This window comes from Xiphophorus couchianus, chromosome 12, assembly GCF_001444195.1.
Source record: "Xiphophorus couchianus chromosome 12, X_couchianus-1.0, whole genome shotgun sequence".
Classification (NCBI taxonomy): Eukaryota; Metazoa; Chordata; class Actinopteri; order Cyprinodontiformes; family Poeciliidae; genus Xiphophorus; species Xiphophorus couchianus.
In genome coordinates, this window is record NC_040239.1 from 12,211,074 (window position 1) to 12,235,019 (window position 23,946).

Consider the following 23,946-nt stretch of genomic DNA (forward strand, 5'->3'; position numbering starts at 1 on the left):
CTCTCACTATGCACACTTTATTCTTTAGCTCTTGTGCTAAAGAATAAAGCACAAGAGCAACAACAGCTGTAGTGGTTCCTTAGAAGCAGCATACATAGTAGTTGTGAATGCAGGTGTGCACACAGCCACAAATATGTGATGAAAGGCCTTACTGAGAGCAGAGACCCTATCTGACCCATGACAAGCCCCCCTCTTTCCCTCTCATGCTCTTTCCCCTTGTGCTCTCACTTTACTCTCCCCTGTTAGCATTTAGAAAGGAGTAGGTTTCCACATAAGTAAGTAAGAAAGAGGGTTCTGTAAAATGATTGAAAAAGTGAGAGAATGACAGAAAAGAGTGACAGAAAAATAAGAAAAGAGCAGAGTAGAAAGCTGAGATGTGCCCAAAACAGCCGGACCCCCTGACACAAATGTGACACTCCAGCTGCCAACCGCTGCACCCCCCTAAATGCAGCATTACCATATCTATGGATACCCTCGCCCCCGATTATGCTAATCACCTGTCCGGCCCTTGCAACTCCTAAAATGGGTGTATTTAGCAGTCGGCTGGCTCCCAATGCAGCTTCTCCTGGGCCCGAGGTGTACATTCACACAGTCCTCAATGGGCAGATTCTTCCACGTTGTTGCCTTCATTCAAATCCCCAATCTCCTCTACCAACCTCCCAAATCCCACTCTCCCCCCCCAAAAAAAATCCCTTTCAACACCAATGGATTCACAAGGCAGCAGAAAGAGTATAAGGTAGATGTAGAAGAAAACACTGACAGTAAAATGTCTGTTTTTGCAACATGTGCATGCATTTGTGAAGTAAATGTTGCAAGTAAAAGGGATGTACCTTCATACCTAAACTAGAAATGGATGCAGCTGTCATTGCAAGGTGTTAACACTGTTAATCTCCAGCAGTTGAACTATATGAATTAAAACCATGCAGATGGATGGGGGGGACATGTATCCTGTCAATGCCTGTAAATTTGCAATCAGGTAAGCTTTCACTGCCTCCCCCCTGCTGGATTTACAATCCTGTGATTGGCCCACCGCCCAGTCATAACAGACCGTGACATGAGCCTGAGCAGCCAATCTCAGCCAGCCATCTCTTTGTCATTTCCTGTAAAGATGGCCCATGATTGCAGGTATCCCAAAATCACACATTCCTGAGTGCGGAACAGAAGGCAGAGGCAGAAACAAAAAGAAAGTGAGAGGAAGAGCAAAAATTGTCCTGAGAGCAATTCAATATTCCATTGTCCTGTCACCCTGCCTGACATAAACCAGTACAGTGCAGTAGGGTTAAACAATCTCCAATTATTTTATACTTTCCTTCAAATTAGCCAAGAAGCTTTCTTGTGATGTAAAATTTCTGAAGCTCTTGATTTTCTTTGGACTTTTGCAGACCAGCAATGTCTGCCATAATTGCAACTTGATTATGTCTTCCTTATTATACATATAAACCATCTGACCTCTGTAGTCATTGCATCCTGACTAATCATTGCACTTGGTTATATATCCAACCACTTGCTGCTGTTCAACTAACAGGTTACTTTGGTCGCATAACTTTAACTGCTGTAAAATAAAATAAGAAAAGCATTTAAGAAAATGGCATTAATAGTGCCTGTTTAGATCATATTTTAATGGTAATTATGTGAGGAGCATGTGCCCTACCTTCACCTAACATTTGTCTGAGTACTGTTTCAGTCTTCCTGCTGGCAGCCTAAACCCTTGGGAAACATCTTTGCATGTACAGCATCTTTCATGACAACCACAGATCAAGTTCCAGGCTCTGACTCTGCTCCTGCTTGCCATTTCTTAGTTTTCAGATGGTCCTTGGAGGTGTGATTGGTATTTTTTGATCATTGTCAGCATAATTTAGGGTGGTTTTTATAAATGAAACCATTTGTTGTGATCCAGCCAGGCATTTATATGTGTCTAGTGATCTGAGTCTATGACTTTCTGAAACCAGTGTCTAAGAGTGATCCTTTTTGGTACCACCCCCGTAGAGGTGTAAAGTACTCAACAGGTGTGAAAGTGCACAAGTGCAGAAAGCACAGGGTTTATTCTACATTTGCATGGTCAGATAACAAAAACAATGGCAGATAGGTGAACCTTTTCTGAACAACTGGACATCGTAAAAACAGTGGAGTCTCAGCCGTGAGCAGTAACACTTATAGCTTCTGGAGCTTTGCAGATAAAATGCCTAGAATTTGTTAAGGATACAACAAGATCAAGAGAAGGGTGTACAGATGGAACATAAATGGAAAGATCTCTATGACGGTCACTGAAGTGTTTCCTGTGTAAAGACAGGAATGTGGATTTTGTCTAAATACTCCACAACTGAGTGAGTATTATGTGCTTTATTTTTTCTGTTTTTGGCATAGTTGGCTGTAATGTAGAGGTTTGGAGTTGTCTTAGGGTTTCTTGCAGTATTTGCTCTCAATCTGCAAAAAAATGCTCATGATTAATTAGGCTATTTAATAAATATGTAAATTATGTATGTAATAACCTCCCTACCTTTCTCCGTCTCTCTGCGTATAGACATTCTGTTGGAGTATAATGGCGATCATGTAAAAATATCAGAAGGAAATCGCCATAATTTGGTCTTAGTTGTCTTCTCTCTGTTTACTTGGATACAGTGCAGTTATTTAAGACCCATGTCATCACTCAGGACACATTTAAATTCCCAATCCGAATGACATGAGCTGGAAGATTGAAATTAGATCATATATGTGTGAATTCAACATCAGTTTTACTACTGATGTTAATGTCTGGCCTGAACCTTTGCAATACTGTTATATTGTATTTTTTGTTTACAATTGTATTGGTGGCTTGCATACTTGTAGTGTCAGAATGGTGGATTAAATCGGTAAAGTCCCTCTGGAGGCCCAGGTACCAAATGCATAGCCTGCCTCTGCAATTTTCTAAATGAGGCTAGTGAGGCAAGCTAAGGGCAAAAAGCACATCCACATTTGACAACATGCTAAAATCAGACCACCATGTAGTGGCATGACAGGACAACTACAGTCAATTCAAGGGGTCTTTTCTCCAACCAATATCCAAAAATAAAAACAGTTTCCAGAAAGCGGTCTGGTGTACAATGGACCATCAGACAGCTCTTTCACTGTCAATATGGTGTTCACTCTCGATGACCAAGAATCAGGCAGACGCCAAACTAAATGTCTGAGGAAAAAGGCAGATTTTCACAATTCCGAGTGTGCTAATCACATGCTGCTGATGTGATGTGGTGTGTTATTTTAGCAATTTTATATGGGAATAAAAGTAAAGGAGTCCATATTTATTACACAACAACTAAAACTGCTAAAATATCACACCACCTGCTTACCTTAGCTTACCTCACTAGTTTCCACAACAAAATTAGCATTTTTTTTGTTAAAATTGTATATTAATATTTAAAAGGTATTCTAAATTGATTTTACAAAACAAATATGTTCAAGTATGTTTAAAAAACCTACAAGGTTTTATAGTGTCCCAATTTATTTATCTACTTATTCATATTTTACCCCTTTACTATCCATTTAATGCCAATGATAAAATATTTCCCCAAGCTATTGCACATTAGTTTTGTAAATTCTTTTTGTAGTCGGGTAATATGAAAACAATCATGAAAAAGTCCAGACTACATATAGTTTAATTTACCTGTGTATTACTGTATTTTCATAAGACTATTTATTGCATCCTGTTTCCAATAAGTTAGGTTCTGATCCCAGTTTTGCCATTTGACTCCTATTAAAACATAACAGATTATGATACTAAATCAAACTAAAATAACTCTAAGTGACCTCCTTTTGGTGAATGTTATTTATTGGAGAAACATAATCCCATTTCTGTCAGTAGAAGTAGAAAATTACCTTCCATCATCAGTCAAAGCAGACTCAGAATTTCACAAGCTTTTTTAGGTTAAAAAAAACATCCAAAACTGCAAATTTACAAAATGGTAAAGGGGTATTTAGTCAGCTCTCCATGTTTACCTTTAAAAATCTAACCAAACCGAAACATACATTTGCTACCATTTTATTGTTCTGATAGAGACTCAAATTTAAACTCCAAACTTCTCGATCATCTGACAGAAAATATTTTCTCTCTTTTCATGCCTTGTATGTGCTTGTGTGGTACTTGCTGTTACTGCCAGACTTTGTGACGACGTTTTGCAGGAATTGCAATGAACTATAAAGCTATGTATGTAACTGCGGTAAGCCAGAGGGGCTACATAAAATTCCAGCAACTAGCACACATACATACATTTGGATATGTTTGCAATAAAATTCTCCACACTGCAGCCTGAGATGCATCAATCCACACTCCAATCTCTCTAAGTCTACGGCAGATTCCGTGGCCAAAACACAAATACACTACTGCTACTATACTTCTTTCTCTCTACTCCAGCACACACACACACACACAAATGTGCTCCCTCTCTTGTTTTGTACTTCTCCACCCTCCTGGCAGCCAGCACTGTGAGGGAGGGAAGAGAGGAAGGGAGAAGGAGGGCAGGGAAGGAGGGAGGCCAGACCACCCTGCTCTCATGGCAGGGCTGAGTGTTTACATTGCCGTGGCTCACTCTGTAATACATCTGGCATTCTGAGGCCACTCTCTCCAGCTAGGGAGGGGGAAGAGGCAGAAGAGGAGGGGAAAAAAAGACGCTTGAGTAAAAGAGAGAGTCCTTTCTAGCAGTGGGGAAAAGAGAGGAATAGAGGAGTAAAAGAAGGAGGTAAAGTTGGGGGACATGGTGGTAACTTTCTCCACAGTCTCATGTGGTCAGTCATTTGCAGGGCTCTGGTTTTTGAATAAGAGCGCCTGAAAGACTGCAGAATGTAAACAGAGCACTTGGAGGCATCTCAGGAAGTTGTTTGTGAATGGGAGTGTGCTCTCATTTGCAGCATGCGCGCGCACACACACATACACACCCCCACGGATAACTTAGCAACTCGAAATGGCAATGCACTTTAACTTTCGGCCAGGTAGGGCTTTCACTAACAAGGCGATTTTCAAATACCGGGGTTTCAACTTGAGAAAACATCCCTGCAAAACTCTGCTTACAGAACCAGAGGCTCAATGTTCCTCCAATACCAAGTCCCTCACCAATCCGCCTGCGCTTTTCATAAACTCATAAAATTTAACACAACACACGTAGGAATGTTATTCCTTATACCAAGGGTTTAATCCTGTTTGTGGCTAACTGATAAACACACACTTAATTGAGTGCAGTTTGTATGAGTGTCTGAGCGTGCAACTGAAGAACTACCGTGCAAGAGCAAAACAGATGACACGAGAACGATAGGCGCCTACAGTGACTTCTGAGCTAACTGGAAAAAATATTGGGTGTGGGCACACTTTTTTGTGTTCTTAGTGCTTGCGGTTCTTGAATGAAAGCTGGAGAAGAAAAAAATACTGCGGTGGGGGAGAAAAAAAATATAACGTGCACGACAGGAAGAAGAAAGAGATAAAAAGGAGAAAAAAAACACTCACACAAAAAGGGACGTCTAATTAGCCTGCACTGGTCAACCACCTCGTCATTCACAGAACCAGAACCTCAAAGCCTCTCTGCGTGCAACAACAGTTTTAGAATGTCTGTGTGTATGTGTGTTCGTGCACATGCATCCATGCATGTATCACTGCTTTTATGCACATCAAAAGCTGAATAATTCAACCATGCAAAACCACAATCGTCTCAGCTGAAGACGCCACTTTCTGGGAGGCACTCCCCCCTCCTCTTCATCTTTCTCCACGAGGCGTTTTTCTGCAAGCACTTAACATTAAAACTGCAGTCTCTCACTACCATTCCCACTAAAACAACCACCAACTTGGTCGGCTCTGCTGTTAATCACAGTATGCACAAAAGCGAAGCACAAAGGAAGTGGATGTGTCCTCATTATTAAGTGCTTTGATTGATTATGTGGATAAATAATAATGAAATACTGCCATCTCACATATAATTTATTTTAATATAATTTTGTATATTGCATCTTTTTCCATGAATTGGGGTTTTGATCCCTATAGAAGTCAAAATAAGGAAACATTACTGATTACAACTTGTACTCAAACCAAAAATGAACCATCAGCAATTTCCTGCTGAAACAAAATATTTACTGGCGTCACATAACCAGGACTATGTGCAGCTTATTAAGGCATCTTTTAAAATTATTGACTGTAAAGGCGTTTATGAATAGTCTTAATCCAGTCAGACCTAGAACAGGTATGAACATGACCAAAAAAAGCAAAAGTACCAATTTGTGAAGGTGCAAAATGTTTCCAGTGACATTTTTTGCCATTCAGCAAAATACCCACTTTAATTACACACATCAGTCAAATTATTAGTACTGTGGTTTAATTTCTTGTTACCACACACAATAATGAATCTATCACATGACAGCAACTCAATGTTTTTAGGCATTTAATAATGGATAAGGCGATTTGAACAGAGCATGGGTTTTAAGTGTCTCATGGTTGTTGGTTCAGAAAAAGCTGGTACAATCATTTCATAAAGCGCTGATTTTCACACACAACTGTCTCTAAGGTTTTAAAAAACAATGTGAAAAAGAGAAACTATCCAGTGGTTATCCAAAAGACTTGCTTAAGATGACAGACAGACAGACCAACACTAGCCCTAATAACCACTTGTACAAACCAAGGACTGCAGAACACATGCAACACTGAAGCAGATGACCACACCTGATGCCCCTTCTTTCAGAAAAGAACAGGAAACTGATGCTGCATCAAACACAGACTAGACCAACGGTGTAACTTTGTGTTGCAAGTTGGTGGGGACGAAGAGGAGCGGGTGGTGGGGGTGTTAGGGCGCTGATGTACCCACAGTTACTGGAAGATCTTTTCTTTTCTAGTGATAAACTAGAAATGACTTCCATTATTAAACTTCCATGTGAATGTCTGGTTGGAGCAATTGGTGAATAAAGTGACCATCGATATTACTGGATTCTATAAAATGTGGCTTAAAGCTGAGATGCTGATGTTTGGATATGTAAATATATATATTCTTTCTGCTAATAAATCTATAGATTGGTTTCTGTCAGTCCTAGAAATAAAAGAGAGCAAAGCAAATTTCTCTTTATAATGGCCCATAATTTAATTTTACTTAATAGGAGCCGTGATTTAAAATTTAACCAACTTTGGCTCCTATATACTTTATGAAATATTTCATCCTATTTTATGAGTGATCTGAATTTTGCCACGTTCTACGAACAAATGAAGCAATTTGTCCTGGGAAAAAATGTAAAAAAAAAACGGTTGGTTATATACATATTTTTTCTCACTCTATCAGCTTAACGTCATACGCAGACTCGTTGCCATGGCAACCAATAAACAGCAGCCCGGAAGCGCAGAGCAATGATTTCGTTCCAATGCGTCAGGAATTAACACTAAAAAAAAAACCCACAAAAATATTTCCCCTACAAAAAGGACGTACAAACACCAAACAGAACATTCTGTCTGTTGCAGATTTATGTTTTTGAATTTCCGTTTTGCGATCATTAGGAAGTGATCCCAAACACTCGCGATGGTTGATTAGCTAACTGAAACACCTGCACTTCTGATTATCTGTCAGAAAATGTATGTGGGTCGCCTTGTTTTTGTGTTAATTGAACCGAAATACTCTGAACTGCGCAGCAAGACCACATGTTAAGGTGATAAAAGTTAAGCTTAGCATGACTAACCTACTCTCCACTTTCTTTATATATTTTTTAATTAAGGTTTTTTACCGACCTGTGAAATGTGATCCCTTGGGACTTTGTTATCTTGCTACCGTAGTGTTGACAATCAATATCAAAACTTTGCCCCCCCCACCCTTCTCAGATTCTTTGCTTGGTTGTGTCATTTCCCCGACCACCGATATTCCTGACTGGATGCAAAGCTACAGTGCCTTTGGCTCACTGCCACCGCGCGCACAGTAAGTCACGTGATGTCCAATCCTCTAAATCACTGAGCGGACTTGCCATTTACGTTTTACAAAGGAATTTTAAAAAAGCATTACCTGTCTGTTATTGCTTCGAATACAACGTGCAGCTGCTGTCGAGTTACATATGTAAGCACATGAAGAAAAAAAGGTGCAGGAAATATTGGTGGGGACTGTCCCCTTCATGCCAGAGTTGGTGGGGACATGTCCACACCAGTCCTTCAGGAAGTTACGCCTAGGTACTAGACAATAACAAATTGAAAACATTTTGCCCAATTCAATGAGTAGAAATTTCAGCTGCTCAAAGGGTAGAGAATCTGAATTTGGCATAGACCAATATGAAACCAGGAATCCATCCTGCCTTGACCAGAAGCTCAGCCTGGTAGTAGTGGTGTAATGGTTAATGGGATATTCTTTTGTTACACTTGCAACCCCTTTGAACTAAATGAGCATTACTTAAATCACAACAGTTAACCCCAGCATTGTAGTATTGTTACTGACCACATCTGTTCCTTTACGAACACAGGTTGCCTATTTGATGGCTATTTCATCAAGTTAAAACAGAATATCACAATTCAAAATGATCTCAAACAGGTTTGGTGAAAATGACACTGCACTTCAATGGCTCAAACAAACTGAGGTGATACGATACAAGTGTTTTTGATAATAGATGTGCAGGGCCAAAATCTCTGAAGTATGTTTCTGACACCTTGCTGAATCTATGGGACAAATAAAGCATCTCTGGAGGTCCAACCCAGAACAAACATGGTGTACATAATGACTGTATATTCTCTGAATTTAAAACACTGGTCACACACATCATATATTATACAAAGAAATATGGTTGGAACCATTAAAATCTGGGAAACTATAATTTATTTTCAATTAGGGTACTCATAAACATCAGTTTAAAGATTATACCTCAGATTTACTGCCCTCTGCTGGACAATTCTTTTCACACAAAAATAAAATAAAATGCATTTTCAGACTCCCTTCTAACAGTCAGGTTCAAGAGATGAACCTCTTCACATCAGTGCCTTGGTGACAGCTGCGACTTCTGCTGCATTTCTTGTAGTTCCCGCCCTGCACCCCCTCTGCTGTGAGTCTTCACTCTGCACCCAGGCCACAGGGTGAGTATCAGGTGAGGTTTTAAATAGCGGGGCCTCAACGAGATGACCTCAGGGTCTCTGGAGTCCATGCCCGTGGCCCCTGGCCTCTGCACTTATGCACCCAAAGAAAGTGCTGCGGGACCCCGGGGCCTCTCGTCAGCCTGTAGCCATGAGACTACAATTCATGACTCTGTGCCCCCAAGTCCACACCATAAATCTGGGCAGTGTGAAGTCGTTTCAGCTTGAATTGGGACATTTCCGTGAATGCAATGACCTTCACTAGCACTAAGAAGAACTCTAGCTCATCTGCTTCATTAAGTTCAATCTATGCCCAGAGCTTCTAAACTTTTTACCCAGTTCTTGCTACTTCTCTTTGCCAATCAGCAAACTGAGGTGATTACCCGTTTCAAAGTCAAAACCGTGAAGGACTTTAGTAGTACAGTAGGCCAATGTTTATTTGATACTGTTTTAATTAGAGGCAGGCAGTGGTCTTATTTTCTTTACAATTTGGCCTCGGATTGCCTTGGCCCGTTGATACTGTGAGATACCATAACTTGCTATTTGTGGCCAGGAAGAACAACAAAGCCTTCATGTTCCTCTAATTCACATCTCTTTTCTCTGACAGCTAATCATTACACTGATGTGAAATCGAGGGTGTATCTTGAGTTGAACACTCGCCATGAGGCATTTTCTCCAAAGCTGACTCCAAGCAATGTTTGTGTGTGGGGGAGATCAAGATAGGACATCACAATACTACAACTTCCTGCTGGAGCTAATCATTTCCTGTGAGTGGCACAGTGAAAATAAACACAGAGTTTCTCAACAGTGTGGATGCATTCTGACCTAAATCACTTTTTTCAAAGAAAAGTAGACTTAAAATATTGCTACCAGGAAGGCATGAATCAGTTACTGGTACACCGCAGTTTAAATAAGTTATAAGTGTTATAAGCGTCATAAGTGTTCCGTAGCACAGTTTCTATATTTCAAAGTCCTATTAATGGGATGTCAGAGAAAGACCAGAAGAGACCAAGGTTTTTTCCAGCTTTATGGAGGGTAGCCTGATATAATCCTGCCCCACCCAGACCTATAACTGCCGGTCAGCAATCTGAAAGAAAACAGCAAAATTTATCTCATGCATAGAAGAACATCAAATTCAAAGTAGGATTATCCATCACTCGTGCAAAGCCTTACTGTTTCAAAACAGTCGGAGGTTGGGTACCACAGCAGATAGCTCGACCAATTAATTACTAATGATGAGCATTTTATGCTTGTATTCTGGTATAAAGGGCAGAACAACAAATGTGTACTTTGCACAATATGCACTGAAATGTATTCTAGATTTTTAAAATGTAGTACCAAAATTACAATAAATCTAAAATAATATTAACAGCAATATTGTAACTCATACTGAATGTGAGTTACAAGAATAGCATTTATCTTAGTAGCAATAATGATTAGCATTTATTTTAAATTTAAACTTAATTGCATGTATTTTTGTTTTACATTTTTGTATAAGAAATGATATAGCATAAAAACATGTCATAATTACTTCAGATTATCAGGCTTTGAAACCATCATACTGGTCCCTGTTAATAAAGTAAACATTTGCAGGACTTAACCTCTACATGGAAGTCTGAAAACATTATTTTTTTCTTTTTTTGCTACTCTGATCCATTTTTGTCTCTGGCTTATGGAGGGAAACAGTAACACAGTACTTCCCCTTGTGCACATGTTGTTGCACACTGACCGCCAGCTGGCTTAAAGAAGACCAGCGTACTTAGCCCATGGACACAAGAAAGCAAGGGTTTACTGTTTGGAAATATTTTTTGCTGTAAAAAATACAGACACATGCTATGAAAACTGAAGGAGCATAATCCACCATTCCTCTTTAGATAAAATTCAAAAATGTAACTGCTATTTGTGATGATAGAATGAATTCTGGTCATTATCAAACACGACTATAACACTAATCTCTGGGTCGCGTGACTGTCAAGAAGCCAGCAGCAGGATAGACCAACTAATTAGTCAGCTAATATTAGCTCATTAGACTCCCAGTGTAACTCTATAAAGAGTAGAATGGCACTTATTATTACTCTTATTATTTTAACATTATACATATATTTTTCTTGTATTATTTTTCTTTTTCTTTTCATCAACTTATTTTATTATCATTTTTGTACAGCACTTTGGTGGAGTTTTAAACCCGTTTTTAAAGTGCTATATAATTAAATTTGACATTGACATTGACAAAATGTATATAAATAAAGTATAATATTTTGTATGGTATAAATATTCTTGCACTTGCAGTTGTAAACTTCGGTTATTTATTCTTTATATACAGTAGAACAAAAACAAAATACCAGTCTTTGAACGTTATAAATGAAAATAATCTAATTGTAATAATGACATTTTTAATAGTCATAGGAATAACTCCTGTCTTAGTGTTTCAATTAAATGCAGATAGAGTATTTTTTGTTTCAAGTCTTTCTAAATACAGTGCTTCTTGTTGAGGGTCTTTTACTATCCCATACCGCCAACCAACTCCTTATTGCTTGAAAGATAAAATACTGGCTGTGGCGTTGGCACAGGGGTAAAGCATGACCCACGTATGGAGGCCTTAGTCCTCAATGTGGCTGTCGCAGGTTCAAGTTCTGGCCTGATGACCTTTGCCACATGTCTTCTCCCGCTCTGACAACCTGCTTTCCTATCTGAGAACTGCCAAATAAAGGCCACATAGGAGCAACAAAACCTTTAAAGAAAAAATACCGACCACTCCATGTTTTCTCACAGTTCAGGGTGTACGAGGAGACAATCACCCCTTTGCATGAGTATGTGTCTCACTCCCAATTTCTCTTTGTCACTTTGTCTAATAAACAGAACTTCCTGTGTCTGAGCATTTATAAACAGTGCAGAGAGAGTGCAGTGAGAAGAGACAACTCCTGCTAATGTTTTTGCACGTGACAACTCGAAGAATAAACACCCAAGACAAGTGCTGTACGCAGTTGATGGTGGACGGCTGGGGGATTCTGGCTACAACCAAGAAAGCAGGCATGAATGAACCCCAAATGAAATCATGCAGAGTTCCAACAGTTTTGCAGCGTATGTGCATCTGTGGGCCACACAGCTTCCCTAGGCGGGGTCGTCCGTGGGTCGCCTGTGGAGGGCAGTTCCAGATGAAACATAAACAGCTGGTCTGTCCTCTTCTCCTCTCGCCTCTTTTTCTTCTCGGATGATGGGCCAGTTTCCCCAGCACGGCCCAGCACAGGGCTCCGTGGTCCAGGCAGAACTAATCTATCCCTCAGCTGTGCAGTCTAATCTAAACAAACAGATCTCTCCCTACCAGCATCTGGAACCCCTCATGCACCGGGACCAAGGAAACCACCAAAGCACTGTCTCCTTGTCAGTGTATGTGTGTGAGGAGGTCCCTTTTTGTAATCAAAGTGTGTGTGCATTTTACAAATGTTTCCTAGAGATCCCTTTACTACCAGTACCTGGTGCACTTGAAGTTAGCTTGATTTTATGAAGAAACAGACTGTTTGGTTAGGTTTGCAGTTTCATCAATTTTTTTATGGTTGTCTTAAGAACAACAATAAATGTTAAGCGGGCTTCAGAAAACATGATGAAATGCAGTCATATCACAGTTGCTTAGTTGCATCAAAACACAGTAAAAGTTGTAGTGAAGAAGCCAATTTGGTAATGAGTCAGGGTTATTTTTTTATGACCGCGATTGTTAGTGTGAGATTTTTGACTGTGTGAATTGATTAAATTGTAGACAAAAAAGATACATTTAAATGTATGAAATTAAATCTTTTTTATTATCCATACTGGTCATTGCTACCAGACTATTCTAAGAATAAGCACTAAATTGTTTTCCTTGCCTCCTTTCATTTCATATGCATAAACAAACTGCTTTGTATCAATGTACCTAGCCACTAAGAGTCCATTTGTTTATTACAATGAATAACTATAAAATGGTTAAATCTTACTCAGAAGTTAATTTATTTGTACAGTATATTCTAAAAATGTCTGTTATACCCTTTTTCCATTGATTGTGATTCTATGTAGGGTAAGCCATATGAGCTCAAAATGTTATCATATTTTGGGCATTTGCTGTGATTGCCTTTTTAGGCATAAGATACAATTGATGAACTGTGTACATTCAGACAGTGTTAGAGAACACAGAGCCTACGAATAGCTCAAATCTGCAAATACCTGAGACCCATTTTAAAAACACTTGCACTTGCCAATTTTAATAGTTCAAACACAAAATATACCCTAATATACATCAATTAGTACTACTAAAGAATCAAACATCTACAATCTTTCATATCCATTCCCTTGGGGGCACAGCCAATCAGCACCAAGAACAAAGAACGACACTCCTGGATTGGCTGCTTTGCAAATGCCAGCAAATAGCTTGTTAAGTAACATTGCATCTAGGTACCTCACCATCCAAAGCTGCATTTTCTTTAAAATATTTTAGATATGCTCTACAAAAATAATTCACAAAAAGGTAAATCTGCAAATACTAAAGCCTGAAAAAGCAGTGCATGTTCCCAGATAAAAAGTCCACATAGATTTAAAATGAATTAAAATCATACTTTGAAACACAAACAATTTTCTTTTGACGTTCTCATGAAAATAATGATGAAAAATGGTTCAAATCCCAGATGTTAAAAAGTCAACCACGCTGGCATTTTTGGGGATTTATAAACAATAATAATTAGAGTTTAGCATTATTATGCCAGGATGAGTAATTGTGATAATATTGTCTATGATGACTTTAAAAAATATGTAATTGAATGAAAATTTCTATTTCTGATCCCCACTATTTGTCAAATGTAGTGAAATCGATAATGTATGACTCCTAATCAAATCAAAATAACTTAGCATACTCCTGGTGGTAAATTAATATTTAATAGGCTTAACTTATTTTCCCACAATTCAATGCAGTAGACTACTAGCATGATTTTAGAAAATAATTTTAAATATTTGGTTGTAAAAGTAGCTTTAAAATGTTTTAGTTATTATGGCAGGTGATTTCTTTTTGCATTATAAATATCCATAAAACAACAAAAACTGCCAAAGTACTAAACTGCAGAGGAACACAGTTTTTCACATTACTAATGTTCAAACAATAAAATTTTTACTATTCAGCAACATTTCCACCAAATATATCCATTAAGTTTAAAACACCTTATAATATGCAAAATGATCAGATCAAAAAATATGGAAAGTACAGCAATAGTGCCAATAAAGATTAATTTTCATTCAAAATCTCATTTAGCAAGTCATAGTAGAACAATACAAAACTGTCCGTAAGATCAATAAGTTGTCTGGAGTTGCATTAGTAGTGAGTTTCAGCTTCCCATTTTTGTTTCTATAGATTTTTGTTTAAAGAATCTAAATAAGTCCCTTTCACATATAAAACATGTACTGTATGTCACCCTGAGTGTAGAGAATAAACCAAGAAAACTGGGTACCTAGTCAACCAGTGACCTTTACAGTTTCAGTCGCTTTTATATTTTTTTATAGGTACTTTAGTAATATGCAGTTGCTTGTATTGTTTTTAGATTTTTTTTATATTCACTGGGTAATATTTTGTCACTGTATTGTCGTAAAAAGAGAATTCCCACACTGTGGAACTAAGAAAGGACCATTCATTCCCACCAAATTGACTTTCAACACAAACTTTAATATCTGATAAATTAAAATTATTTTCTTTAGTCTGCTCACAGTCTATAATAGAAAAATACTATTCTAAGACTCCAGTAGGAGGTCGATCATAGTTATGTTGGTTTTATCAAGGGTCATAATCTGTCATATCACATATCAGTCAATAAGCAAAACTGATTTACAATTGCATTAAACAGAAATATAGAATCATGCAAAGAAAATATGATAATTGCATTGAATTATTTGTGAATGTTCAACCTCACTTAAGATTTATCCTAACAATTTTTAAAAATGACATCAAATGTTTATTTTGCCTAAAAACATTAGAATGCTACATTGAAGATTGAACATATTTATCCTAACAGCTACACTTTCTATCACTCTGCCATAACCTTCTGCATTTCCTATAACGCCCTCTTGTTCCGGTCCTCCTGACCGTGGTTCTGGCATGTGAAAACTGTGTGATCCTCTGAGTACAATCAGGAATGTGTGTTTGAAGAGGCTACTTTCTGCACAAACTGCGATCCAACTGCGCCTGCGCAATGCATTAGGAGACCTCTGTCTGTCAGACCCCTGCAGCAGCACGCAAGGATGGGCTAGGCCTGCAAACCCAGGGGAAGAGGTTGGGAGTCTGTCCGCTTTGATGCTTAAGCTTAAAAAACGTGGGTTGTTTTCATATAAAAAAGGAATGGAAGACTAGTATAAAGGTACAAAAATGTATATGAAAAAATATTATTTAATCTATTCAAACATACAGTTCAATTCCAAATAGCAGATTCTGCCTTTTCATTCATGAGTGGAACAGCCAACTTGAGCCATATGTACAGGAATGCAGATCAAAGAGGGAGAAAAAAAACTCAGCCTCATGCCTTTACCCCCAAAAAACCACCCATGCATACACTCTCTTTCCCTCTTTTAAATTTCTTCATTTGCCTAAATTCTTTATAAGAAAACAAGAAGACTGATTGACACTTCCACCATAACTCCTGTCCGTGCTCTGCTATTTCCCTGCAGCCAGAAACAAATCTTTTTGGAAAGTTGAGAGCTGTCCAAAACAGGACCACACACACAGCCTCTGAGCCTTCAACTGCTGGGGGCTGGCTCTCACACACACCAACACATACACACACTCACAAAATGGCGGCTTTGACAAAAATTTCCTCAACTCCAAGGGCTGCTTATGAGCCTAATTACAACCTTCTTCACGGGTGACGTTATTGTTACCTCTTGCAAACCCAACACAGTTTTGCTCGGCCACTTTCCAAGACACAAACTTTAAACAATTCTCCTAAAAAGTCTTTATAGCTGGTGATTTTCATACATACACTCAAGAAACTGTGCAACTTAACAAAAAAGCCAATAACCAAACATCATCTTACCTTCCACCCAGAGTTTCTCCACGTCCGTTTCCAGATTAGCTGCCCTTAAACCCACGGCAAAAGCTCCAAAAATCATAAGGCCCACAACTAAAAACTTTCCACAGTTCTTTTGTATGTAACAGCCGAGCCTGAATAAGAATCTCTGGAACTTCGCTCTCAGCCACAGAGGTGCTTTCCTCCCAGTCGCCTTCCCCTGTGATAAGACAAGAGAATGAAGTTACTGTCAATGAAAGCAAACCGATTACACTTACCTGACCAGATAAAACCATTGGAATACATAGAAAGAGGTTATTTACACACATTATGTGCATAAAGTAACAAATTTTACCCACAGAAACACATCTGAGGGGAAGTTAACGTTGAGAAACGAAAGAAAGATGCACCAATCACGCTTTTCCAGGCCAATACAAATATGTTTTTTTTCTAAGAACCTTAACATATAGAAGCAGAAAAGAAAAATCAGTTTTAGAAAAATATCATATTGTGGTATCTGACTTGCTGATCACAGATCAGAGGCGATCAATGAAAAATTGATTACCTCAATTTTCTGAGGCGAACATAGGAAGGGAAACCATACGTTGGCAAATCTGATTTCTAATCCATTGATCAGCACATCTCCAGTCATTAGGATTCAATTTGATATTGCATGTGAATGGATTTCTAAACAAAAAATCCCTTTATTGTCCCATTCTGGAACATACATTTCTGGTTTATTGGCTATACATAGAGTGCTGTCGTTTCACAGCTGCAATAATAAGCTATGAATAGAGTGAAACTGAAGAGTTTGAAACTGATTTCGAGCTGAACCTCCAAAGTCGATGGAGATAAATGATGGGAAAGAACTGTCAGCTAGGCCTGCATCATTTCATGAAGATCTGCAATCGTGTACAAATTGGTGTCCACCCAGGGTATGTTGACATTAAATTTCTATATGTTGACATTAAATTTCTATATTCAACTCATAGTCTACTATACAGAAATGGTTGACTCCAATAAATAATATCTATTTTTGGTCTACTCAGGGGTAATAATCTATTGAATTGTACAAACGTAGACTATCCTTAATAACTGATCATTTTTCTCCAAAATTCTTAAATATACTTCACTAGAACAAAGAAAAAATGTACTTCATCATTATTTATGTATTGGGTACAAAATTATCTGTTTGCTGGTTCTGAATGGAAGTAGACTTCTGAGTGAACATCAATGCATGGCTATAGGAATATAGTTTCCAGACAAATACTGCATCCAGTAACTTTTGTGATTCCAATATTGAAAACACTGATTATGTGATTAGATGTGTTGTGCAGCTCTACTGTCAACTTATAATGGGGTGGGGTTTTGACTTAATCTCTTTTGCCATTCATTTTTTGCCTTTAAAAGCCAAACTCAACAGGAGTTTTATATCTGAGAGCTTGAAACTTCAGTTATAAATACATGGCAGATATCCCACTGCACAGAGACTATTGTATTCTAAAGGGAAGCAGTCTATGAACTGTCCCTGGGGTGGCTTTCACTTCCACCGTTGCACGCCCCACACATCAATAGGTGATATTAAATACCCTGAAGAGTGCATGTGGTTAAAACCCACAAATACCACCACACACGTTCACACACACACACACACACACGCAGACAGGCAGACAACCCCTCTCCCTGTGGAGCTGGCCGTGTGTTCCGGTCTGCATGGGGAGTGGAGAAGCCAACACAAGAGAGAGAGTGAGTGTGTGCGTGCGCGTGTGTGGGTGTGGGGGGGTTACTGCCAATATTTGTGAACGGAAGAGAACAGCCACATGGATTTTCAGAGGACTCATCCAAGTTGAGATACCTGTCAGAAAACTATATGTACAGCTGTCTTTCCAATGTATAGGATAAGATGCAATGTTTTGCCATGTGCGTTATTAGTTTGGATGCAGTAGTTTCTGTATTGATAACCACAACAAGAAGCTTGTTTCACATGCGTTTGAAATAAAAATAAATAAGCATTTTTTTCCTTCTCATGTCCATGCTTTCAAGCACGTCTTGTTACCTAGTAGCGACTGGACATAAAAGTTTGGCCACTTTACCCCCCAGTAAATACAATGAAACAGGCACCACGCAGCTCTCCTGTAGTGAAACATGAGACATAAGCACCTCTGATATTTGCTCCAGAGCGAAGCCCGCATCGCAGTAACTCGGCCGCTGCAAATACTCCAAATCCAGCGGTGTGCCGCGGGTATAGTCCCCCCTGTTCCTCCGCGTTATCCTCGGCCGATCGGGGTCTCTGTTTTCCTGCTCGAAGGGCGCATTAGCAGCCGAGGCCATGTTGCGGGGACTGCGAGGTGGTTACCGTTTCCCACTTTATAGTATTTCCCCGAAAGCGTGTAGCGATATCCCGAGGCGACAGAGTTTCACTCGTGGAGACCTCACACCCGTGAAGTGGGACTTCATACTCCTGTTGGAGACGGCGAGTCAAAGTCTGCGCCTTCCATCCCAACATTTCGTGATCCGGAGGTCTCCGCCGCTCTCACCGCTTTCACCTTGTCTCTTAAAAAAATGTTGAAAAGGGGGGAAAAAAGAAAAGAAAAGGAAAAACAGAAAGTTTCTCTCAAAAAGCGAGGCGCGCAAAGGGATTCCCACACACAAGCGGTCGGGTATGAAAGCTCGATGGTCGCAGCATTCTGCTGAGATCTATGTGGTCTTCCCCTGGGCCGCGCGTCACGGCCAACTCTGAGATTCAATAGAAGAGGGAGAAAAAGACCTCTCTCCGTTTGGAGGCAGAGAAAGGAGGAGGGGTGAGAAAAAAAGACTCTAGATCCCGCCTCTGGGGCTGTCAGATCGCAGGACTTTCTTGCATCTGATTGGTTCCAGAAGGGCAAAAATTACTCAGCAAACACGACTATTATTAGCTGCTTAGCAACAGCTCACTAAAGTAGAGAGACCACCCAGGTGGATGGACCTCGTGTGTGCATCTCCGACTTCAGGGGGTGGGTACGGCGGGGTTCTCCGAGAGCGGAACCTCTCGGTGCGGTCAAGTTTCTGCACAGCGGTCCGTTGCAGGAGGAGGGAAGCGTTTCCACTGGATGAGATCTCAAGTCAGAGGAGAAGTCCCGGACCTGTGCGTCGGAGGAGAGCTGAGGAATGTCAGAAGTGAAGTTTTTAACTCCCCACCCCTCACTGCCTTAACCATTATGGTTGTTGAGCTTCAGATTACAGTGGTTCAAGGGGAGGCCCGATACCCTTTGGTTATAAAACTGTGGCTAAGTACCACTTGTTGTACTTGAGCTATCCTTTAGTTGGTATTTTTAGCAGAAGTCAGTTTGATATGAGTGATGTGGCTCTCCCCTCAGGGCGGCATGGCCTGCGGCATACCATGCAAAAACGAAAAATTAAATAAATAAATAGAAACATAGTACTTTAAGAGAAAAAAATATGTGTACAAAACGGACAAACACTGACTGGCATTTGAAAATATTTGTAATTCCTTGCATCTGGACTAAGACACACAATGAAGAGAAATAGACCTGTGCCATGATGGTGCAACTATCAGGCCTGACTGTGGTTCTGGTTGGTCTTTTTGGTCATGCAGTTTTGCTTTTGTGTTCCAAGCCAACACTGTGGTTAAAATGCTCAACCTTGGTTTAATTTTACCACAACACATAGTACATATTGTTGGGACATTTCAAAGAAAAAAAAACTGATGTCTTGCCAACTTATATCATAGAGCAAATATATGAGTAATATAATTAATTACTCATATATCACATATATTGCACAGCTAGTCCTTATTAGCCTACAGCTCTTCCATTTTTCTTCTTCCCTTTTCATCAACTTTAGAGTGACATCTATAATTTTGTGGCAGTGCCATTGATGTTACAAATTGTGTGATAAACTCAATAATTAATCTTTCCCGTTTGATTTTTTTTTCCTCACCAGAATTTGCTGCTTCAATACAACAATAGAAGGAAAACTACCAGAGTAGAACGGAAGAATAGCTGCAGGGACTGGAATCCAGTGGCATTTGCATAAATAGAGTAGATTTGAACAGGACCACCAGACGCCACTCCTTACAGTGTTGACCTGCTGCCGGTGTGAGTGGTTTCATTGAAAAAAATAGGAACATTTTGAGATGCTGCTGAAACTACAGGGGTGTGTTGCACTTAAATCCAGAAATGTATAAATTTCCAAAAAAATTTCTAGAAATTTCCTTCTGATTAAGCAGCTGTGAAAATAAGGGACTGTCAAGTAATCATCTTTTAATGATTGATCAAAGTGGGTGAGTCTATTTTTTATTTACTTATGCAAAACTTCTCTTACAAGTCCTTTCTGCTTCCTAAGTTTCCCTCCATTAATGTACCTGTCTCCTAAGTCTTCAGATAAATAGAGACACTTCCTCCTTGTATTTTACCTGCTTTCAAAATCATCCCTTGCAGCACCTATCTTTAGCTGAAGATCTGCTTGCCTGCTCTACTTTGCTCTCCAGGTATAAAGTCTGGGAAAAAATAGCCACCTGCTATGAGAAATTAGAAGCCATAGCACATCATATACCACATTCAAGCCACTCATCTCTGGAGTCATGTGGACTTCCCTCAACCACTCACTTCTAAGAACAATTTCTCATCTGGGGTTTGAATGTGGGTCTGAAAATTAAGCTTAACCATAACTTCCTACGCATTTTTGTCTTGCAAACACTAAAGATAAGATTCACCCAGGGAGTTTTTAATGTACTGCTCGAAAAATACTATTTCTAATAAGACAGATAAAAATGCAGTTTTTTATTGAAGCTATCAAAGTTTTCTTATTTATAAGACTGCTGTATTGGATTTCAAGGTCAGGTTGGTGAGAATATTGACATAAATTACATCAAAATTTAAAAGGAGCTGGCTAAAGCAGTTCTCTATTTATTTCTTTAAGCCTATTAGTGTCTTTATAAAAATGAATACTCTACAAAAATATTTTAATAGTCCCACACGTGAGTGGGACCATGCTTTAGAACAAAAACTAAGCTATGCCGCAATGCCCCCAAATAACAATGAACTGAAGTTTGACTTTGTGGGGTAAGACATTACTGGAAACAAGAGTCATAACTCCTGGACCATATCTGTGGGCTAGACGTATACATGTTGTTTTCCTGACAGTACAACGCCATAGGGCTCAATAAAAGTGCCGTGGGTCATTGTGGAAAATGGTTTTCTTCTTTGAGCTCTGTAGTGTAAAGGCAGTAAAGATATGCCTGTAAAATTGCTCTGGGAGATTATATTGCGAGCATCTGTGTGAACTAATGAAACACGTGTGCACATATGATGCCAACACACCCTTGACCAAACACAAGGATTTTTCGTGTTTTTTTTTGTTTTTTTTTTTCATTAACGGTTAAGGGCTAATATAAATTACTTGAGCCAGGAAAAAAAAACAACTGATTAACAATTAAACCTCTTAAAATCTCATCCTCTTAAAATTTCATCCAACCTTAGGCAATAAGAAATCTTATTGCCTAAGGTTCCTTATTATCTTGTGCCATTAATTGATATCATAGCTGGCTGAACATACAGCACAAAAAGTCAGTATCAAATATTACACATTAGCTGTATTGTCACATTGCATGAACTGTGCCTGGGTGAGCCCCTCCTTCAGTACCCTAAAAAACACAAGCAGACAGTTACTTTTCTACAAAAACTCTTAACATGCAACTTAACAAAAACAGTGTAAACTAAATAATATTTATCTAATAGTAATTCACCTAAGCAGATAGATTTATTTCAATAATATTTTGGAGGAAACAAACTGCCAAACACATCGGTGGTGTTGGATTCTCTACTTGTAAAATATCCTATTATTTTATATTTATCAGCCTGCAATAGCAATGTTTCAGCCAATGTTCCAAGACTTGGCAGTGAGCAATCCATGACTCTAGTCCAGTGATCTGTTCTGGCTCAGGACAGAACATCACATCATCTTTAATGTGTGCTGTCACATCGAAAGTGGGGTTGAGGCAGGCAGTCCTCCTGAACTGTCCACTCCCAAATTTCAGATGTAGTCTTCAGGGCCAAGCTAGCCAGTCGGGTGCCCTCGATGAATCTTTTTCTTGGGTACGCTAGCTTTGTACTGCTTATGTATCATGGCATGCGTTACACGGTTTTAATTTAAGTATATTGTTATTATGATTCTTATAACTATGGTTTTTCACCACCCTGATTTTTTTGGTGCCCGCCCCAGACTCTTGGTTCCCTTAGTGCAGTGCTTTATCCTTGTGGGTGTTGCGTCGGCACTGGTCGTCACTGATAAACCTCGCTTTGTGGAAGTGAGCACTGATAGCTTGGAGGATAGAGTTTCAATCCCTACACAGAGATCATCTTAAATGAGGACAGGCTTTGCTTTTCCTCTGAGGGAGATACCACCCCACACTGCCTTCACCAAAAATGTTTGGCACCGGCTGAGAGAATTTAGCAAGTTTTTTATGGGCACAACCCACATACTCAGCACTGCTGCTTTACCCACAAATGAGTTTTCCTTACAAATGTAGCACCATTCAGTGGCAAATAAATTGGATTTCCAACTGCATTAGACTTGTTGCCAAGAAGCAGTGTTAGCTCAAGAAAAACGACAACCCAAACACAAATCTTTGTACTTTTCTGCTAAGATTAGTAGGAAAACCCGATGTATTTGCAACTGCAACCAGATTTCTGAATATGTATCTTTTGGCTCCAAAGATTTTGAAAGTTTCCTTGAATATGACTGTTGATTGGTATCCAGCGCTCTTCCATGGCCGCATGGAGGAAGGAGATGACGTGCTTCATTAGGAAGCACGAGCATTAGTTGGTCGGGCATTGATCCAGGAATGACTTCATCTGCCTATCACCCTCTTTGACCTCTGGCGGGGCCCTTCACACCCTACAAGGCTGGTCCACTGGCTAGCTGCCACGAGGAGAAGCGAGAAAAAAACCCTTGCTGAGTTCATTCTCCTATTTATGATTTGCAGGTGGATTATAGTTCAAAGCAGAAATGTGGCAACACAATATGTCAACTTCAAAAACTGATTCTGATTTTTTTTTTATCTTGTTCACTGTCATGCTTAATGGAGCAATACATAAAAACGTGCTTCACAGGATTAATTTTCAAATTGTACTCGCCTCCTCCTATGCAGCTGCATCAACACTATTCAAAATCCATATTTTGATGAATTCTTTCTTTGATAAATTCTATAAGTACTGGTGTTTGCCAGTGAGCTCATTCAGAGTGTTGGTGGATGGTGATCAGTCTGCTGTCAGTCATCTCAAGCCAGACATGAAGAGAAAAAGAAACAGAGAGCTTGAAAGCTGAAAAAAGTGAGCAAGAGAATGCAAAAAAGCACACATTTTTTATTGAAAACAAATGCGCTCAAGATCCCAATTAAGTAAGAATGTCCTCTCTCCCTTTTCCTGTCTCTCCCTCATCCCAACAACAACACAATGAAGGAAAAAGAGTGAGAGATCATTTGTGCCAAAAGTGTGAGCTTATATATTTTATTTATAGAAAGTAGCACAGTGTTTTTATCAAACAATACTTATGCTAAGAAATGCACCACCATCCCACATTAAATATAGTCATCTATGTGCATACATGTATGCTCTTGGTTTGTGCTTTTCATGGTGTGACAGCTGTCCCTGTCACACAGAGACAGAATTGGTAATGGTTTTCTGTTCTTCCTTAATATTACTTTACATATTGATTAGTGAGTAGGTTAGATTTTTATCTTTAAAATTGTTTTCATTAGTCTGACTCTTCTGTTAACTATTTGCTGTGCGCCCATTTAGTTAACTTTATGTGTCAGTTCTTTGTATACTTTGTTAAATGCAACAAATTAATTTCTTTCTTTTGAGTTACCAGTTTCCTCTGGACCTGTTGCTGAAAATC

The 23,946-nt window shown here is 39.2% G+C and overlaps 1 protein-coding gene across 1 annotated transcript in view; it reads right to left on the reverse strand.

Moving 5' to 3' along the window:
* ptch1 (patched 1) overlaps positions 1-18,805 on the reverse strand; it is a 63,882-nt gene extending 45,077 nt beyond the window's left edge. The window contains exons 1-2 of the mRNA XM_028034048.1: positions 18,208-18,805; positions 16,075-16,267 (exon numbers count right to left, since the gene is read on the reverse strand). Coding sequence (XP_027889849.1) covers positions 16,075-16,267; positions 18,208-18,378 — 364 coding nt within the window. The 5' untranslated portion in view covers positions 18,379-18,805. The remainder of the gene's footprint in view (positions 1-16,074; positions 16,268-18,207) is intronic.
* Positions 18,806-23,946: the final 5,141 nt, after the last annotated feature.